General features: G+C 29.9%; 1 protein-coding gene across 1 annotated transcript in view; it reads right to left on the bottom strand.

The window, feature by feature from the left end:
- Window positions 1–585: 585 nt before the first annotated feature.
- LOC143049569 (uncharacterized) overlaps window positions 586–14,303 on the bottom strand; it is a 54,512-nt gene continuing 40,794 nt past the window's right edge. The window contains exons 10-15 of the mRNA XM_076223172.1: window positions 11,010–11,179; window positions 9,490–9,601; window positions 8,685–8,792; window positions 7,316–7,591; window positions 5,847–5,900; window positions 586–5,537 (exon numbers count right to left, since the gene is read on the bottom strand). Of these exons, the coding sequence (XP_076079287.1) occupies window positions 5,341–5,537; window positions 5,847–5,900; window positions 7,316–7,591; window positions 8,685–8,792; window positions 9,490–9,601; window positions 11,010–11,179 (917 nt within the window). The 3' untranslated portion in view covers window positions 586–5,340. The remainder of the gene's footprint in view (window positions 5,538–5,846; window positions 5,901–7,315; window positions 7,592–8,684; window positions 8,793–9,489; window positions 9,602–11,009; window positions 11,180–14,303) is intronic.

Here is a 14,303-nt window from a genome sequence, read left to right on the forward strand (position 1 = left end):
GCAATAAATGTTTAACTATTATACATTATCATAAATGACAAAGTTCCAAGTTTGGAGACCAGTAGAAGCTTAACAAACCATGTAACCAGCATGTCTAATTTCAGAAAAAATGTTCTTTCATGATTTTCAATTTTTAATTTTTTTCTTTCAGAAAATCTAAATCCAGACTATTTGCACACATTTAGTATAGATACTTAAACGTCATAAAATGAAAGTTTTACCGTGAAAACAACAAAAGGACTTAGCAGGTATGTATCATATTAGTAGAAATTGACAAAATTTGGACAACCCATAATTTTTGGAAAATTTAAAGATGGTCGAAATTCCGACAATACTGCACTTGTTTACTATATGTTCAGACTAGTGTACACGTAAAGTATAAATCTTATTGGTTAAAATCTGGAGCAGTTAGTAAAATAAACTATTTACCTTTTGGGACAAAAGGACATACTGACAGGGGTAAAAAAAAATCATATACTCAATTGAAACCAAATGCGAATCCTCAACTAATTGGCAGATTCTGAATTAAATGATGACCACAAAGGTTTATTTCATTTGGCAAAATCAAAAAAACAAAACCAAAAATATTTTATGAATAATATATTTTTATTAATAAGCAACACAACTAGTCTAAATATATCAATACAAATCTTGTTATCGTTTATAAGCACAATACAGGCATGTTTCAGATATCAAATAGTCATCTTTTTTTACTTGAAAACTTATTCCAACTACAATGTACATTTTTGTCTATAAATATTAAATAGTCAAGTTTATTTTCTCAATTTTCTTTCCTTTCCTCTTCAACACCATAATCATATTGACCAAGTTTCTTATTGTGTATTACTTGCAATCATAAAAGTCACTTTGTCCAAATTTGCTGAACTTACCAGATCTGACAAAAATGACAGAATACACAATAGAGAATTTGCCAACAATAAAGGTGTGCTTGAATTTAAATTTGGTTGAACTCTTTGAACCTTCTTGTCCATCTTATTTATGTCAAACATGTTTTTTTTCAAATACCAGCTGTACTTTTCCAAATATTTATGACTTAAAAACAATGAATTAAAGACAATGATATAGATATAAATAACAATTAAACTAACAAACTAATTAGTCTGACATTTAAAAAATACATAAATCAAAACCTCTCCAAGATAAGGCATTTAAAATTATAACTACTGTGCATACATTTTGTGGATGTTTTTTCCTCAAAACACAATCTTTTCTCTAAGTCTAATCAAATAGCATGACAATAAAGTCTTCATGAAAATTGAACACGTTTGATTGTATTTAAACATTTTACCAAACATCAACCCTGTTAAGCCGTATATACAGCATGGTAAAGTTTATAATTCGAGATTTAGACAAAAGAATTTAATAGTCAAATCCCCAATAAAGTATGGGTGGCAAATATAATTAACCAACCTTATTAAACTCAGGAAAGTTTGCTATTCTATTGTTCATTCAAGTTTTGAGAGAACCAGCACTTGATCTAACAATTGTTTATAAGATTTGTATATTAAGTTGCTTATAATGTACTATCTTAACTTTAAACATTGTATTTTTCATGTGAAAATTATTGACTTTAAACTAAATCATTCACATGATTAAAAAAAATATTGGTTTGAAGCTGATCCATTAACTAATAAGTAATGTCTGGAAGTTGACCATCACTACGCATAAAGACTTTGCAGGGTGTCATGTATGTCCTCTGTATAAAATATCAAACTTTATGTAGCCATTTAAAAAGACTTAAAACTATTCCTATATATATGGAGCTTTCATTCATAGTCAAATACTGATAATGCAAGATAATCTAAGAATTCTTTTGTATAAATTAACTGATCATTATTTCAAACATTTTTTATGAAAATCTCAAGAAGGTATACTTATGCCACCTTGATGATCATTAAACTCAAAAATATATAGGTAAACAAACTTTCAGATGTTCACCAATGATCCATCTATATATCAGAAATAGTATCTGCAGAACAGAACTAAACACAGAATTTTATGAAGTTTTATTTAACTTGGGAAATTGTCAAAAAAGGTAATTCAATACATGTTGTTAGTTAGAAAGGTATATAGCACGGCTGATCTAATCACCTATACCTTTGTCATAACAGCAGAAAGTAGTTATATTTATACAGAAAAAAAAACGTTATCAACTACTACCAATAACAGTTCCACTTGTTATACACTTTGTAATATGGCTTCCCATCTATGAACTCTATTCATATAGTATAATGCTTACTACTGATAAGAAATATAAATATATATAATCTTACCAGTATGAAACTCTCCAATTTATTCATGGAGAAATAGCATTCAATTATAAACAAACAATATCATTTTTAAGCTAAGATGAATATTACTAAGCAATGTCAATTGGAATCATAATAATAAAACAAATTAAATAAAAGCTATAGACAGGTCTGATGCTGCATTTGACTTAACAGAAATTGTGTCTATCCCATTTTGATAATTCATTAAAATATTAAATTAACTATTTCAGATAAATCTGATAAAGAAACACAAACAACATTTTTATAAGAAGTTAAAGGAAACAAATATTTTTTTAATATTAATCATCTCAATAAAACAAAATAATAAATATAAATTTCAAAATAGCATTTTGGGATATTCTAGATCTTATATTTCATAATCGATAAGATTTTTTTATGAGGAATATATTGAAAATTCTGAATCAAAATGTTTTTTAATATAACAAAAATTGGCAAAAAAAAACCAATTATCATAAGAAAAATAAATAGACAAAACCTTGACCAATTGTAAAAACATGAACAGACAAACGCAAATTCATATAAAACACAACACTAAGCTAATATTGATCAACACCAAAATCCAAAGGGTGAACTCAAGTGCTCAGAAGAATAACTACCTCCTGTTAGACCCGTGACACGCTTTGCGTTGTTAAACAAATATATTATCTTTAAATAGTAAGAACAACGTCAAATCAAATTAAGTCCCTGTTGAATTTCATTCATCAGGATTCTACAGGAATAATACTTAAATATTCATTTGAAAACAAATTTCTTCACTTGAGGTATCTTAATCAAAGAGGATAATATATCTGCTATCATTAGAGGCTCATAAGTCTATATGTCAACATCTTTATAAATTTTTCAAGTGGAATTTTTAAAACAAGATTTTTTTTTACCAAACCTCCAAATTCAACTCATCATTGAACAAACAGTTACTTTCTAGATTCCTTATACCTCTTTTATCAAGCTGAAAACACATGTTAAGAATTTCATAAAAAAAGCTGATTTAGTTATTACTACAGACAATATACTCACATATACATATAAGACAAAATCATGTTGTATGAAATGAATGTCAATGATATAGTACAATACTGTTCTGCTTGTTAATTTAAAAAAAAAATCAAGGCTCTTTTGATGAGAATAGTTTTCTTTGATGCTCTTGAAGATCAGTTCAATAGCTTATCATTTTGAATTTATCTCGTTTCGAAATTCAAATGATCTTTTATCTAATATAAGAAAAAACATATTTAAAAAAAAAATCAGTTTGAAACATAAAATTGAACACACTTATGCAATCACAAATACTGTTCCTCAGAAGTTTTTAAATTATCACCTTCTTGAATATGATTAATTTCATAAATATACATGTAAATCAATATACATATATTGATAAACAATAAACCCCTATAAATCTTCTAGAATATGACTACTTTTTCAAATATATATGTAAATCAATATTAATAAACAATAAACACACACACATCTTCTTGATTATGTTAACATTCATAAATATACATGTTAATCAATATTAATAAACAATAAACACACATACGTTTTCTTGATTATGTTAACATTCATAAATATACATGTTAATCAATATTTATTAACAATAAACATGATAAATAGAGAATAATACATGGTTAAATCCGTATCATATGTTGTATCAACCCGAGGCACCAATATCAGCCCAAAGGATGATATTGGTTGGGGGTGATACGGCATGTGATACGGATTGTGACTTTTTTTATACGTTTTATCATATATTTCAACAGGAGAGAATTATATTATATGAACTGTTTTTTTATCCATAGCACTGGGTTACCTTCAGTTCTATTTTTGTCTTGTTTTAAAACCTTAAAAGAACTGCACAATTACTTATGTGAAGCACCTGGGTTACCTTACAATTTGCGTGCTGTTGCTTTAAAAATATTTTGTTTATTGTATTTTTTTGTGTGTTTTGTATTTTTCCTAGTTGCATTTAGTGTGCCAAAAAATATGAAAACTTGACGTTCATGACGTTACATGCCAAACAATGACGTCATTCAATAAATTGCGTCACGCTCGAATGATCATTCATTTTGGACCTATTTTTAGGGAAAAAATTTCTTAAGCTTACAAAAATAAAAACTGACTTTATGTATAAAAAAAAAGTAGGGGTGTGATAAAGGGTGCACATCAAAGTTGAACAATATGGATTAGACAGCATTGCGGCAAAACTACTGTATTTACTACTAAATATATGATAAACACTCATAAAACTTCTTGAAAATGACTACTTTTACAAATATACATGTATATCAGTATTGATAAATAATAAACACACATCTTCTTGAACAATATCCCACAAATACATATGTTTGTATACTCCAGTTGACCCAAACAGTATTTGAAAAACAATAAACACACAAAATACACAAATAAGTAAAGTAACAACAAAATAAAATTCAAAACATTTAGAGAAATTCCTCATAGTATTTTAGATCACTCCAAATATCAATCATCAAGTTATTCATCACAAAAAACTAATATTTATCAAGCTAATCATCACAAACAGTAATCTTATATTCATCAAAATATTCATCAAATACAATAATCAAAGCTTATTAAGATGTTTTCAATGTTTTTAAAAGAAAAGGTTTGAATGTTGAAATAATACATTTACCATTACAGTTAAATTATCATTTGATAATATTTTTTAGTTAAAAGGTTTATCTATACAAACATATTTTACTGTTCAAATTTATAAATAAGTGCAAAACATCTTATACACATATATTAATTTCATTTATAGCAAACACACGCTGACCTGAGCAAAAACATAAATTCCAAAACTTCTTAGGAATCAAAATCAAAATATTTTTTTTAAACTGGTATTGTTCAACATCAATCATACAAACATTTTCACAACAATTTCAATAGAGTTTGCAACTGTCAACATAAGGTGAATATATAAAAAGATTTTTTTTTATATACGATTCAGATATTTAAAAAAATTCTTTAAACTTTTATTAATGACATTGCTTAATAAATGTTTCTAATAGTATATTCAAGCCAAGTATGTTTTTACAGTGCCTTTAATATACACTCTACACATAGGACATTTTCTCATTGCTGGAGCACAATCAATGCAGCAGGCAAGGTGTCCACATGGTAGAAAAGCTATAGATACGTTTTTATCCATACAAATTTTACACATCACCTGTTCTTTCAATTGGGTATTTTCTTCTTGCAAGGATCTGATTTCTGTAAATAAACAATATTTCATGCCATATTAAACAAGAAGATACACCTTATGTCCTGCAAAGTATTTCCCTGCTCATTTCTAAACATAGACATTGACTACATATATTTTAAGCATAGTCATAAAGGAAGAAATAGGCAAGTAACAGTGAAAGTAATGTTACTCTAAGAAAAACTTGATCTGTGTTGGGTGGTCATAAGAATTGTGTATAAGTTTTATAACATTTGGTTGAGGTAAACTCCAGTTACAGAATGGTTCTAAAGAGTCAATGAATTTGGATATCAGTCTGAGATGTTCTAGAGAAAACTTACCAGCATCACTGACTTTTGAATGGGCAGTTGCAGCTAGTGCACCTTCTTGGGCACCTAATAAAACATAAAAGATACAATATGTTAATGAATTTAGCACAAGATACCAATTGTTTTTAGAGCAAACAGTACAGTTAAAGGGGAGCTAATGACCTCAATAACATAAAATGTTATTTTTTGCCACATCAAACTATGATATTTTTCAACAAATGTTTATCATTCAAATTGATTTAACTTGAAAACTAGTACATTGACCCCCCTCTTTTTAATAAAATGCTTTGCTGAGCGCAGCTGGATATGTCTGCCAAGGGTCTAACCTTGAACAGTTGGGGCAAAAACGGAATTAATATTCAAGCTTGATACAGGTCTGAATTTGGATTGTAATTAAATGTTTGACATATTATAGGTTTCTGAATAAATGTAGTCAAAGAACTTGAAATTGTTAATATGAATTGAATTTATATTCAACTAAAGGTTTCATGCTGTTGTGCAATACACTGTGCTGTTGCTCAATACTTAGTAAATCTGTTGTCAGACTATCAACAAATAAAGTTAAATTTATTCTCAATGTCATATAAGAAATTGATGAAAATTAAAAGGGAGCTTACATCAATAGATATAAACAATTCACCAAAGTTTCATGAGAATTGCTGAGAGCTGCATTTTTGAGGTGATTGTCCAAGAACTGGAAAATACCACCTTTTTGAAGAATAAACCCTCATAACTCAGATATGTAAAATATGAAATTTATAAAATTCTAAAGGGAGCTAACATCAATAAATATAAACAATTCACTTAAGTTTCCTAAGAATTGCTGACAGCATTTTTGAGTTTTTGTCCGAAAACTGGAAAATCACCCTTTTTTTTATGACTAAAACCCTTTAACTCAGAAACATAAAATCTAAAATTTATAGAAATCGAAAGGGAGCTTATTTCAATAGATATAAACAATTTACCACAATTACTAGCAAGTTGGTGAAAGCAATCTCGATTTATTGTATGAAAACTGGAAAATCCCCCTTTTCTTAATGAATAAAACCCCACAACTCATAAACTTAAATCTAAAAAAATGCCCCTTTTTTATGACTAAAACCATCTAACTCAGAAACGTAAAATCTAAAATTTATAAAAAACGAAAAGGAGCTCACATCAATAGATATAAACAATGCACCAAAGTTTTATACAAATTGTTTAAAGTGTTTTTGAGTTAATGTTCGACATGTTGACGACAGAAAAAATGCATCATTTTTTTCAATTTTCAGTTATAGTTCAACGAGCCAAAGTTGTATTCAAAATTGTAGCAAAATATGTGATAAGCCCATTTACCGTTCCTTGACCTAAAAGACAAGTCAAATTTATTGAAATTGTACCTGAAAATAACAATTTCTGTTTAGACAGTAGATCATCATAATAGGCTGTCTGGACTCATTTTATAAAACTTTTAACATTAAATACTTTTTCACATCACTTACCTGCTTCTGTGGTCTTATTTTCAAGTGAGCTAACTGATAAAGATGGGAGTGATGGTATTGAACTTTCGGGTGGATTAGCAGGCTGAGCCTGAATGATCCTCTGATTTGTCTGTCTTTCAACTGATGATGTAGACATTTGTAAGTTTTGTTGTCGAGACTGACTTCCACTTACAAGCTGAGTGTTTTCAGAGTTTACAGCTGTATTTGACCCTAGTTCATTATCATCAATAGAAAATACAACTTCAAGAAGTTCAGTTGCTTCTATTTTCTCTTTTCCTAAAATGTAAAGTCAGCAAAAAGATGATTTCAAACTCTCATTCATGTGTAGAAAAAAATAGCATGAGATGAAGATACATGCACTTGTTTCAGAAGAAATAGAAAGTATGAAATGGCTGCTTTGTCTCTTATCATAAAACAGTACTATAAATCTATCAAATAATATCCTTACATGTTATTACACATTAGTTTATCTTATTAATTATAACAGTTATGAACTATGAGGCACATATTTACTATAAACTTTGAAGAAATAACATAAGAATTTGCCAGAATTTCATCATTTGTTTTTTCATCTTCTTCATAATTTGTGCAAGAGCATAACCACCATTTTTTTTTGCCACATAACGTCTCATACACTTAGCATTAATGCTTATACATGTATAACATTTATAGTAAAATCAAATGCCCCTCCGAAAAACCAGGCCATCTCAATACTAAGGTGCAATGAAACAATCAATTTGTAGATCTCAGTTTGCTTATTTTATCTATTCTGTTTTGTTCCTGTTTTCTATAGCCATTGTAGCATGTGTAGTATTCAAGAAAATTTCCAACATGACAGAGGCTCCAAAAAGCCTAAATTGTTGACCTAGTGTATATTAGTTCCTGAGAAAGAAACACAACACAAACTTATATTGTTGACTAGCTCAAGCACTGCATAGAATAGTCTTGTATAGTCCGCAGTTTTATTCTTCAAATTTGAACCTACCAGTCAAAGTGCAGACTAAAGAGTACAGTAAGCAAGAAATGAAAGAAACAAGAATGTGTCCATAGTTCATCGATGCCCAATCCACACTATCATTTTCTATATTCAGTGGACCGTAAAATTGAGATAAATTTGGCATTAACATTAGAAGGATCATGTCATAGGGAACATTTGTATACAGTTTCAAGTTGATTGGACTTCACCTTCATCAAAAACTACCTTGACCTAAAACTACTGAGTATCCATCTTGACTAACAATGGCCAACCGTGCAAGGGCTGTATAGCCAGTCAAGGTCAATAACAAGTTATGATGGTCATTGCAATTGAAAAAATCCTTCTACTTAAGATCTTAGAGTTATATTTAGTAGTTATCAAGAACACATTTACCTGGATTATTACGTTTCATGATATCAATAGCTCTTTGTACTATCTCATCAGTATATCCCATCTCTCTTACACTTGCCACAGCTGGATCAACATTGACATTGGCAGCAACTGCAAAAGTCATTTGCATGTGTAATGTTATTAATAAGATTTTAACTATATGGGAAAAATTAGTTCTACTAAATTGTATTTTATGTACTTTTTTCAACCAAATTGATGCTTTCCAAACTCAACATAACATCAAAATTACTCAGTATTTGAATATATATTATTCATTTCTTTTACACACTTAGATTTAATGCAGTTATAAAGTGAGGCAGGTTGTTTTTCAGAAAATCAAACAATCTGCTATTTTTTATTCATTGCCACGAAGAATGATAACTCTTCTGAATAAAAACACTAAAAACATTTGAAACAATCACAGTCACTGTCAAAGTCGGAATTATAATTTTTTGTAGCATCTTTTTAAAAGGTTACCTCTCTTAAAGGTTCCTTTTAATACTTTCCTTGAGTGATTGCTAAATACAGATTTGATGGTGTTATATAAAAGGTTTATTGCACTTATATTGATGAAAATTGTCCCAACAGTGTACAATATTGGACTTACAAGCAATATGATATACTGTTCGGGTCAATTTTCCCAATATAAGTGCAAAAGCCCTAAAATATATTACACCCTGGTACTAGCTATTTCATATTTAGATGGACATATAAAGTGTAGAAAACTGTATGCTGTCCTGTAGATGTATTTTCTTTTTTCATTCATTGATGTTAAATCCACATGTTCAATTCCTTTTTTTTAGTATACCTGGCAGAGATTCAAAAGTAGCAGGAGTGGGTGCCTGTGTTTCTGTTTCTGGCATATTTGTCGTAACTGCAGTCTGATTCTTGGCACTACCTGATGCATTTCCAGAGGCTTGCTGTAAATGATACACAAATATTTTTGTAAGACCAAGGATTTGTATAGTAAGATCTTACTATACAAATCCTTGATAAGACAAAGTAGCAGATTAAAAAGAGAAAATACATAACTTAGAAATTTAAGCATTATAGTGCCTACAGACTTAATCAAAATATCCATTTTCATTTTATAACATCAACTATATTTAGTTGTTGGAATCTATTTGTATGACAAAAAAACACAAAAAGCTGTCTAACAAACAACTTTTTTCTGACCTATAGTTGTTAATTTCTGTGTCTTTTTGTCTCTTATGAAGAGTTGTCTCATTAGCAATCATACCACATCTTCTTTTTTATATATTCATTAACTCTGGATGTGTCAGCTCCCATAACAAATAAAGTTTAAAGCCATTTTTAGAAGTGAAAATGTGAGAATGAAAGTCCACATAACTATCATTTTCACAAAGTTTTAGAAGTCTGTAATATTTGGACAAATCAGCAGAGCAGAATCAAACTTCAACTTAATCTAGTCAAAGCCTGATATTTCGACAAATATCAATAGGGCAGTAACAAATTTAATTTGATCTGTAACTCATTCTAGTTGACTTACTTTAAACTAAAAATTAACTTAATATGTGAAGGTGTTTAGACAAAAAGTACCTGTTTAACTGTAATTTTCATAGTCAAAAGCCATTAATTTCAAAAAATTATGGTGGAGCAGAACCAAACATAAAATCAATCTCTTACTCGTCATAGTTGAATCACATACTAAAATTCAGCTCATTATGAAAAGGGGTAAGAAAATAAATCTGAATAACTGTTCCTTGTGGAATTACAGAATTAGGGATAAGGGTAAACTATACTGCCTGCTGACCGATTTGTGGCATATTATATCGGATCATTCAATTGGACATCAGAATAATATAAAATGAAGAATGTGTCTATGTGCCACAGATTCTGCCTCTTGAAAATATGCAAGAGTCAACTTCCGTATTCACAAAGTTAAGATTGTTTTCTGCTAGAAGGCTTTGTATCTAAGTTTCATAACATTTGGTTATATAATTAAGAAACTAAAGATAGAGAAAGAAGGCGACAGATTAAGCAATTTTTATGCTTATAAAGGGGCATAACTATGAATGGCAAAAGTGAAACCACCCAATTTTGAATTTGATTTGTTATTTGTATAATATACATTGTGCATAAATAAGTTCAATACTATTTGGTTGAGGAAAATTAAAGCTAGAGAATGAAAACCAATTTTGGGGATATTTGGGACTGACAGGACAAACAGACATGGGTAACTGGTTAAAATATGACATCTAATATGTCTTATAAAATTAGCAGTATCAATTCAACTGCACCAGAGTTATAGGTATCTTTTCACATTTAATGACACCTCTATGATGCTTTATCATTTGGTTATCTTACCATTTCAGCTTGACGTTTGACAATGATTTCCACAAATCTATGACCTCTGTTTTGTCTAACAAATGCACATTTTGAAAACCACCGAGCATGCTCCACCCAAGGGTCATCTCCAGCATCCCAGTTTCTTAGCCCTCCACCACAGAAAAAGCATCTGCAGTAATCATTATAGCCTGAAAAGTATTAATTTCAGTTAATATAGTTCAGTAACATTTTGTTTATAGACTTCGCTGAGTGCAGCCTTATACAATTGCAGAGGTTGAACTCTGAACCGTTGTGGCAAATTTGGAGACAATATTCAAGCTTGATTCTGTCTGAATTTGGATTGTGATCAAATTTTTGACATAGTATAGGTTTCTGACACAAAATAAATGTCAAGATCTTACAAATCTATTGCACAATACTGTGCAATTAAGATTATTCTTAAAAATTAAAAAAAATTAAAATAAAATTTGAAACCCCTTAACTTTTTGATCCTTCTACTTGTGGTATTAAACATTGTGATACCATTTCAGAGCAATGGAAATACTTAAAGACAAGTTAACGTACTGAAATTAGAAAAATGCTTGTTTTGGGCCCCTTTTTCCAAAACGGTGGGGACCATCATCCCAAAAATCAATCCCAACCTCTCTTTTGTGGTATTGAACCTTCTTAATAAATTTCATAGAGATTCATTTAATTAAACTGAAGTTATTGTCTGGACACCAAATGTGCCTTCGGACAGCGCAGACGACGACAACATCATACCATTATATGAACCCAATTTTTTATTTGCGGTCATATAAAAAAGGAAAACTGTAGATTTAATGTAAACATTAAACAGAAAAATGCAATAAATACTTACGGCATTCTAAAATTTAAGATGCAGTTGCCCACTTCCATCAAAATGTATCTATACATCAAATTCAACAAGCATTTCAATCTTTGAAACTATAACCTTTTTTTTTAACAAAAACAGAAAAAAGGTTCACTGTTATTTACAACGTAATAACATTCAGACATCTCTTACAAGTAACTTTCATCTATTTTGAAAAATGATTGTTGGTAAGTAATAAGATCTTCTGAATTGTGAACATCCTTCAACAGTCTGGTGGTAACCTATAATTTCAAGCAAAATATTTTGTTGTTGAAGTCTTGTTTCTCTAATTACCTATATCAAACAAAATGCAAAAACGGTTTTTTAAGGTACTATATATATTGTCAATTACTTCTGACATATCTTCTATGTTTCCTCATTTTTTGGAGAAAAAAATAGTAAGGGCGTGGAAACAGAATATTCAACAATTTTCCATTCCCAAAATGGACAGAACTCTGAAAGTGATGATACATATTTCAATCTTAGTCTGAGTCAGGTGGAAATAACGTATTGTGTGAAGGTATATGTTTTAAAACCTTTAGTAGAGGTAAAATAAGGTTAGATTGTGGAATTGTCAAACTCAACATTTTTTTTCATTTAAAAGGTAACATAACTCAAGAAGGATGGTAGAGACGCAATCCAATTTCAAATTCAATCTGTGTTCCAAAGTAATAGGAATTGTGTTTCAGTTTCAGAACATTTGGTTGTGGTAAAGGTTAGAGAATGGAAGCCAAACTTGAGAAGTACAGATAAAAGTTGGGTAAGCCTTAATGCCCCTTCCTCAATGGTTGGGGCATAAAACTGACCAAATTCATATGAAACCTGCAAGTAGGACATCTACACCTTACAATCATTCCATGCACCAATTTTAGTGGCCCTATTGCTTTATGTATCTAAGAAACAGATCAACACAATAAAACATGTACAATGGCTAAGATGTGTCGAAATGACACAAATGGTCCAGTCTCAAAAAGTTGAAAATCTGCAATTTCAACAACACTTGTGAACACAAACATGATGGTGGTCTCACATATAAAAAATCAGCAATTTTTAAAGTCATAAACCCTAAAATTTCTGCAAAACACATCGGAGCAAAACTAAACTTAAACTTGATCTGTAACTCATCATGGTTAACTCACATACAAACAATCCAGCCCAATATCTGAAGGCATTTAATTAAAATGTCTGTATAACTGTGATTTTCAGCAATTTATCAAAAGTCCATAGCCTGTAATTTCTGCAAAAATTAGCAAAGTGAAACTAAACTTGAACTTGATCTGTAATTCATCATGGTTAACTCACATACCAAAAAACCAGCCCAATATCTGAAGGCATTTAGAAAAAAATGTCTGTATAACTGTGATTTTCAACAATTTATCAAAGTCCATAGCCTGTAATTTCAGCAAAAAATTAGCAGAGTGGAACTAAACTTAAACTTGATCTGTAACTCATCATGGTCAACTCACAAACCAACCAGATGCTCCGCAGGACGCAGCTTTATACGACCGCAGAGGTTGAACCCTGAACAGTTGGGGCAAGTATGGACACAACATTCAAGCTGGATTCAGCTCTAAATTCGGATTGTGATTAAATAGTTGACACAGCATAGGTTTCTGACACAGAATGAATGTGGTCTAATGAACTTAAAATATTTTTTTTGCCTTTGAGCAATTCACTATGCTGTTGAATATTAATCCTCTCAAAAAAATGTTTGAAGAAATGTTCTTTTTATTTATGAAATCTGAAATGAGAAAAATTTAACCCCCCCCCCATTTTTTTTTCACATCCCACTTTCCCTTTTTCCAAAACTGATCTCAATTCAAATTTCTAATGGAGTTTGCAACAATAACAACTCATTTAAATACATCATAAAATATTAAAATGTAAAATAAAGTGCTTGTTGTCACTGAATGGTAAAGATTGTTTTAATTTATCAGTTGGTAGTAAAAGTGAATACCTATACATTGTATATTGTATAAAACAATGATTTAAGTTGATTCAACTACTATTCTGGACAAAGAAAGATAACTCCAATTGAAAATCTCTATCTATTGCACAATATTGTGCAAATAGATATTTCTTGCTATTGCGCAATACTGTGCAATTGAAAATATTTGCTATTGCACAATACTGTGCAATTGAAGTTTTCTTGCTATTGGGCAATACTGTGCAATTGAAAATTTCTTGCTATTGCACAATACTGTGCAATTGAAGATTTTTTGCTATTGCTGAATACTGTGCAATTGAAAATTTCTTGCTATTGCACAATACGTAATATAATAATTTTGGATCCTGATTTGAACCAACTTGAAAACTGGGCCCATCATCAAAAATCTAAGTACATGTTTAGATTCAGCATATCAAAGAACTTTAATGTAGACCAATTTGAAAACAGGATCAAAAATTAAGAATCTACATACACAGTTAGATTTGGCATAACA

This window comes from Mytilus galloprovincialis, chromosome 10 (genome assembly GCF_965363235.1).
Source record: "Mytilus galloprovincialis chromosome 10, xbMytGall1.hap1.1, whole genome shotgun sequence".
Classification (NCBI taxonomy): Eukaryota; Metazoa; Mollusca; class Bivalvia; order Mytilida; family Mytilidae; genus Mytilus; species Mytilus galloprovincialis.